This window comes from Onychomys torridus, chromosome 5 (genome assembly GCF_903995425.1).
Source record: "Onychomys torridus chromosome 5, mOncTor1.1, whole genome shotgun sequence".
NCBI lineage: Eukaryota > Metazoa > Chordata > Mammalia > Rodentia > Cricetidae > Onychomys > Onychomys torridus.
This window is the reverse complement of record NC_050447.1, coordinates 54,273,536-54,280,688: the sequence shown is the minus strand read 5'-3', so window position 1 is coordinate 54,280,688 and position 7,153 is coordinate 54,273,536. Positions and strand designations below refer to the sequence as shown.

At 42.5% G+C, this 7,153-nt stretch overlaps 1 protein-coding gene across 1 annotated transcript; it reads right to left on the bottom strand.

The window, feature by feature from the left end:
• Positions 1-3,143: 3,143 nt before the first annotated feature.
• On the bottom strand, positions 3,144-6,981 carry Mrpl32 (mitochondrial ribosomal protein L32). Its single transcript, XM_036187973.1, has 3 exons — positions 6,814-6,981; positions 5,304-5,485; positions 3,144-4,585 (listed from the first exon to the last, which is right to left on the bottom strand). The coding sequence occupies exons 1-3, from the start codon at positions 6,935-6,937 to the stop codon at positions 4,331-4,333; spliced, it is 561 nt and encodes a 186-aa protein (XP_036043866.1). The 5' UTR covers positions 6,938-6,981; the 3' UTR covers positions 3,144-4,330.
• Positions 6,982-7,153: the final 172 nt, after the last annotated feature.

Genomic DNA, 7,153 nt, shown 5'->3' with positions numbered 1-7,153 from the left:
GGAAAGTAGGAATGGTGGAAGAGATGTAGACGATGGAGGCCTGGCTTATGAAGTTTACAGGAAACAGACTATCAGGGATGTTTATGTGATACTTTGAATTAAGGATTTGTGGTTTCTGTGTTAGCTGGGGCTGAAGAATCTGTTGTGATTAAAAAGAGAACAGGATATGAGCTGGGTATTACCTGATTCACCAAAGCATAACATTAGACGTCGTTCACAGCAGCAATCCATATCAAATGGAACTAGTATGTATGATTGGGCAGGTCCTGAGGGGGCATAAGCAAGTTGTACAAAGAGGTTGCCCAAATGTCTATGGTTCCTACTCCTGTTAACAATACGTTCTGGACCCAAGCATTGGCCAATTTGCCTTATCGGGTATGCTCTATGATGAGTTGACTGAGGGAGAGAAAATTAGGGTCATTTTTACAGACAGCTTTACACACTATGCCGTTATCATCCAGAAGTGGACAGCTGCAGCATCACAGCCCCTTTCTGGAAAAACTGTGAAGGACCTTACTGGAGAAAAATCTTCAGAGTGGGCAGAATTTCAAGCAATGAACATTGTTTTACATTTTCCTTGGAAGGAGAAATGGTCAGATATGTGACTGTTTATGACTCATGAGCTGTAGTCAATGGTTTGATTGGATGGTCAGGAACTTGGAAGGAGCATGATAGAAAATTGGTGAGAAAGACATTCAGGCAAGAAGTACATGGATAGATCTCTCCAGTGGGCGAAGGGTGTGAAAATGCTTGCGTATCATGTAAATGCTCATCAAGAGTGACTCCAGAAGTGTTCAATAATCAAGGAGACAAGATGATCTGTTCCCAAGACCATCCTGTTGTCCAATAAGCCCGTGAACAGAGTGACCATGGTGGCAGAGATGCAAGTTTGCATGGACTCGACAAAATGGACTTTCACTTACTAAGTGTAGACTCAGCTACAGCTCCTGCTAAGTGTCAAATCTGCCCATATCAGAGACCAACGCTGTGGTGGGCATTGTGTTCCCTGAAATATTGTGTGTTCCCCAAAATAAACATATCTAGGGTCAGAGAACAGACAGCCACTAGAACAAAGCCAAAAATGGTGGCTAGAAAATGGGAAGAGTAAGCCATAACAGAAGTTGGGCAGCGGTGGTGCATGCTTTTAATCAGCACTTGGGAGGCAGAGCTAGCCGGATCTCTGAGTTCAAGGCCACTTTAGAAACAGCTAAACATGGTGACCCACACTTTTAATCCCAGAAACCCAACCTTTAATCCCAGGGAATGGGGACAGAAAAAGAAAGGTATATAAGGCATGAGGACCAGGAACTAGTAAAGTAAAGCATGTAGTTAGTTAAGCATCTGGTTGATTAAGCGTTCAGGCTTTGGAGCAACACAGTTCAGCTGAGATTCATGTGGAAGAAGACTCAGAAGCTTCCAGCCTGAGGAAACAGGATCACCTGAGGAATTAGCAAGGTGAGATAGCCATGGCTTGTTCTGCTTCTCTGATCTTCCAGCATTCACCCCAATAACTGGCCTCGGGTTTGTTCTTACTAAGACTCCTTAGATTCATACTACACAACGCTGAACTTCTGATATGGCACTATAACCCAGGGTGACCAGCCATTGACCTGGTAGCAAGTTGGTTACATTGAACAACTTCCATAACGGAGGAGTCAACATTTTGTCCTTACTGGACTGCTTATTCTGGCCATGATTTTGCTTCTCTGCATGTGATGTTTCGCCCAAAGTAATTTCAAGCAGCATTACTTCTGACTATGCAATCCATTTCACAGCTAAGGAAAGTGTGTCTGGAATGCAGGAGATCCTTTGGGGTGTCTCTTGGTGTTCCGTGTCCTGTGATTAAAGCCAATGTGAAACTGCAACATATCCAGGCAGGGTGATAAATAGACCAGACCCTTCAGGTCACCTCTCCAGGTAAATAACCAAGATATGCTAAAGTGTTTTCCGAGGGTTGGAAGAAACACAGGATAGGATAGCAGAGGGAAGGGAGTTATAAACATTAGCTGAGGCCACATGACCAGTTGCAGAAACAAGGATTGTAATTGCCTGTTGCTATGGATTCCTATGCTTATATTAGAACAAGTATTTCTAAGCTTTCATTGTGGACCAGGGACCAAGGGATCTCCAGGAGACTTCTGGGCTTCCTGGCACCAGATTTGGACTGCTGGGGCACCCAGTCTGTGGACTGAGCAACTACAAGTAGTTGCCCTATTCCTAAGTGAGAGACAGCCGTTGTCCGGCCAATCTGACTGCTGGGGTGCCCAACCTCCTGGACCAAGTAACTACCAGGTTCTCAGCTCTCAGGTGTGAGGCTGCTGCTGCTGTCACTATGTAGCTCTGGCTGTTCTGTCACTCGCTATAAGACTAGGCTGTCCTCAAACTCACAGAGATCTGCATTTCTGTTTCCCATGTGTTGAGACTAAAGATATGCCTCAACATACCCAATTTAAAAAACAAACCAACCAAACAAATCACTAAGTCCAGTAAGTATTGGCATATGTGCATGGGTGGGGCCATCCAAGAAATTTTTAAGAAAAATTACATAAACTAAAATTCACATGTTTCCATAAAGTTTTTAAACTTTAACTTATAAATTTTAATAATTTTTTGTTGGATATTGTATTAATTTAACATAGAAAATTGTAGGAAGGAATATCTAAGGATGACTATGACACCTAAGGACATCTCTTTTCCATAGGTGAGTAGATCTGTTTTCCCTTATTCTCTTTTATTTTCTGTTTTGTTGGCACCTCAGCAGTCAGATTGGCTTGACAATGACACAGTCTCTCTATGTAGCCCTGGCTGTCCTGGAGTGCTGAGATTTATTTTTCCCTTATTCTTAAATATCACAATAATTTTGCTTCATTTAGCATCATTCTGAAATTCTGTTCTGTGGTAGTCAGGAATTAGCCTTAATTTTACATTTTATTTTCCTATTTTGTGTGTGTGTGTGTGTGTATGTGTGTGTGTGTGTGTGTGTGTGTGTGTGTGTGTGCGCGCGCGCGTGCGCGCGCTCGTGTACACACTTTCCTAGTTTCATGTGTGGATGTCAGAGTGTTTCTGAACTTAGATTTACAGTCTATAACTCAAGAAGCTTGGTTAAGCAACTCATCCTTGAAAAATCAATTAAAACAACCAAATTAATAGCAAAACAAAGAAAAGAGATTTATTTAATGTGGGATTACTCACATTGGGAAGAAGGCACAAGAGATTCAGGGAGACACACCTCCCACCCTGCCATCTTTAGGGCCCTGAAATGAGATTCAAGTTTAAACAGAGGACCAGGAATACATACATTTTACCAGTCCTATTCAAGTTATGGTCCTGCCAATCATCTGGGCTTCATTCTTAGCTTGCAAGGCAGTCTTACAAATCATTAGAGTTGTGTGAAATATCTTTCCTGGGAGCCAATACATTCCTCTGTCTGGCATCAAGTTTCAGTGTTTTTCTTCTTCCACCAAGAGATCACTGATGTTCATTGTCTTAATAGTCCGGCAGCTAAAGTGTGCCTTTAGGAACTATTTGTCTATGACAGGCCAGTTACAAAAGTGCAGCATCTGGGAGCTGTTTCTCTCCTGCCAATATGTGTGTCTCTGCAATTAAACTCAGGTCATCAGGCTGAGACATCTGGCCAGACCCAAGGACCCAGTTTTACTTGAGTGACGGCCCCGAAGGGAAAGGGAGCTCCCCAGCCTGCTGGCAGCAGTTATGGGCTGACTACCCACTACCTGATGTTTGCATCTTCTGGTCTCTACACCACCAAATGATCACCAAATCTAGTTTGTCCTGTTTCTGAAACATGACAATTTCCATTAGTTCTATATATATCCTATCTATATATCCCATTACCTCTCTCTATATCACCATCATGGTCTGTACTACATCACTTGGTCCAGGTAACTGCCAGACCTGTATTCTGTCTAAGTCCTTTCTTGCCCCACTCCCATGCATTTTCCTACTGCACCCCTTCCTGTCTCTCTACAACCTTTTCTTATTGACACAACTATCATTTTAAAAATCTGCAAGAATTCAAACAGCCTATATGAGCTATGAATTTTATTAAATTACTTTTTGTTTTGGTCTGGAAATTTTAGCTTTAATAAAAACCCAACAGCATTACAGGAACATACATATTAGTCTCTTGAGCCTTTGCATAAACATATTGAGTTTATTAAAGATACACTATTCAAATTACCTCATTTAAAATTAACAACTAATAAAGTCCATTTTAAAACACACTGATGATATGAAAACAAAGACTCCTGATTTTAGAGACTGACTATGAAATTTTCCTTACTATGAAATTATCCTTTTAACTTCTTTAGTGTCAATTCTGGGTGAACCAAGAAGGCCTCTTCATGTTTCGTTCAACAATCCTCTTGCCGTGATCTTGCTCTGACGGTTTCTCTCCTGTGTACAGAACCACAGTCTCGACGGTGGGAGCTTTCAAGGGGCCCCCTTCTTGAGCCCATATCTGTTGCCTGATTTTTGTTGTTTCCTCGCGTACTTTCTCATAGCAATAGCCACAAAGGACATGTTTCTGCTTCAGGTGACCACATTCAGGGCACATGTCTATATTGTTCTTGAAAACAAAGAAAAACATATTAACAACAGGCAAACGTAATACACAATCACCAGCAGAAGCCCTAAAATACTGACACTGTAGCTTTCTGAGAAGGTTCATGCTATTCGAGGTTATAGACTATCCAGTTCAACCTTAACAGTAAAACTGAGAAAATAGTAACATTGAGTTCAAATTAGTAAGAAAATTGGGCTACAACTCAATCTAGCATACTTTTATTTGTATAGCTTATGAATAAACTATTCTCAGATTCTCTTGTCTACCTCTGGCCTGAGTAGAATATTCTGATTATGTTAAGTCCAGTGACTTTAAGCATTCCACATTAAGCACAGCCAAGGAAAAGTCTGGAGATTTTTAGAGAGGAATTGTTTGTGATGATCCCATGTGACTTTTGAATTGATAGCTGTCAATTCTCTAATTTCAAACACTAAATAATCAACAAGGAGCCCATCAACACAATGAGCTGAACCACTACGAGTAACTTAAAACATCAAGGAAAAGTGAAATTCCTTTTCAATTTGTGTGGAGCCAAACAGATGATTAAGACTATTATAAAGCCAGTTCCTCTCCTATATGGATATGAGGTTATTCAACAGTAGACTTGAGGAAAAGAGCGTGTGTGCGCGTGCACACACCCACAACACACACCCACACCCACCCACAACACACACACACACACACACACACACACACACACACACACACACACACACATTACCTTAATTGCAATAAGCTTCCGGGGGTTTCTTCTCCTACATCGGTTAACTTCAATGGTGCGTCTGTTTTTGGGGGCTGCCATCCAAAAGATACTATCTAAAAAGCTGGACTCTTCTTTATTTCCACTGGTATCATGTGCTAGTTCTGTGAGTATGGGTGGACCCTGGACTGCTAATGCTGGTGCTGTAAAACAAAACAGACCAGAATCAACTTCTAGTCCCTAAACGACTATTTATACTGTTCTCTTTAACAATCAACATGTCACTAGACACACACATATATGTGTTTGTGTGTATGTATGTACACATGAAGGCCAGAGCTAGTTCTCTCATTACACTGTGTAGGTCTTAAGGTTAGAACTCAGGCCTTGAGGCTTGGCAGCAAGGCCCTTGACTACTGAGCCATGTGGCTGTCCTGACATAGATAGTTTAACATGTTCAACTAAACAAATATTAATAATAAGCCCCAGCTATTAAAATATACTAAAGCTCACACAAAAGGCAATTTAAAATAATTCAAATGAAATGTTTTTTTAGTCCAGCCTCCTGAAGCAATGGGTCTGTTAAGCATTTCTTACCTTATGCAATACAGGACACTATGGTTTAGTAGTAAATAACATACAAGTAAATCTAATCTTGAGATTCCTTACATGCACTTTTCCTAGCATTGAGATGACTACCCTGGCCATCATCTGTACCATAGTATTCAGCAGACCCAGTTAGCACCTTTAGGAACCTCCTATGTTTCTAAAGTCATTAACTTTTCCCTTAATATTTAAATCTTGACCCGTGTGCTAAGAAAAGGAGCTTTATTATTTATGAGACCATCGAGAGTTTCACTTTTGTTTTTCTAAACTGCTTAGAAAGGCACTCCTTTGCCCTTCCTTTTTTCTTCACACTTGAAATAGTTTGCTCTATTCTTTGGAGTTTACCAGTACATAAGCTGCCCAAGCACCAGCCTGAAATCCCAGAATCAGGAGGTTGAGGGCGGGAGGATCAGGCCCGCCTGGGCAGACTGGACATGGATAAGAGAACTTGTCTCACCCCTCCCTCTCCACACCGCTGACCAAAAGAAAAACATAAAGCTTTCTATACTGGCATTCTTTCTCAACAGACCTTGTAAGTTTTGCTACACATAGCCCCGCCGTTTATAACAGCTCTGGACTGCCTGCGTGACCTTGGGATTTTTTTGGCCTATTAGACACCCAATGGATTGAAATGATTATCTCAGGTAGCAGATGGAGAGACATTTATGATCTAATGGAATATATCTCTGTTCAGACTGTCTGGGTATTATCACTTCTGTGATACGCTGTAAATGCTACAGTAATTTAGAATTTTAACATTCAAGATACCAGTAGCTCGAAGCCAGCCTGGGCTACACGACGAGTTCCAGATCACCCTTAGTTAGCTACAGGGACAGTCTCCAACCCAAAAAAGCACGCGCTGTTTCTCTCATACAACTCGGAAGCCCCCGCCAACCCACTTCCCACGAACTCTCGCCTTACGGACCCCACTGAGGACTGACAACCCCATTCCAGCTCTGTTGCAGTTGCTGCAGCAGCTCCCAGCACCTCCGGAGCGGTCCGGGACGCGCTGGCCACGGGAACGACAGTAACAGTAAGGCGGACGCCATGTTTCTCACTGGAGTCAGATGCGTGCTGGGACCCTGCGCAAGCTCTCCGGGCCCCGCCTCCCTGCTCAGAGCATGCGCAGGGCCGCTCCTACGCCTGCGCACGGACTCCGAGCCCTCGCTGCCTCGGATCCTTAAACTCCAACTCCCAGCTGCCCCTGGAGCGCTGCTGACTCTCCTCCAATCAGAGAAAAGAGAAAAACTAAAGGAAACAGATGC

What these genes read in the sequence shown, in the direction of transcription:
- Mrpl32 (XM_036187973.1), bottom strand. Translation starts at nt 6,937, where the DNA reads ATGGCGTCCGCCTTACTGTTACTGTCGTTCCCGTGGCCAGCGCGTCCC. An exon ending in GGTTGTCAGTCCTCAGTGGG is followed by an intron (nt 5,486 to 6,813) that starts GTCCGTAAGGCG and finishes TTTGTTTTACAG; the next exon opens with CACCAGCATTAGCAGTCCAG. An exon ending in GGAAGCTTATTGCAATTAAG is followed by an intron (nt 4,586 to 5,303) that starts GTAATGTGTGTG and finishes TTTGTTTTCAAG; the next exon opens with AACAATATAGACATGTGCCC.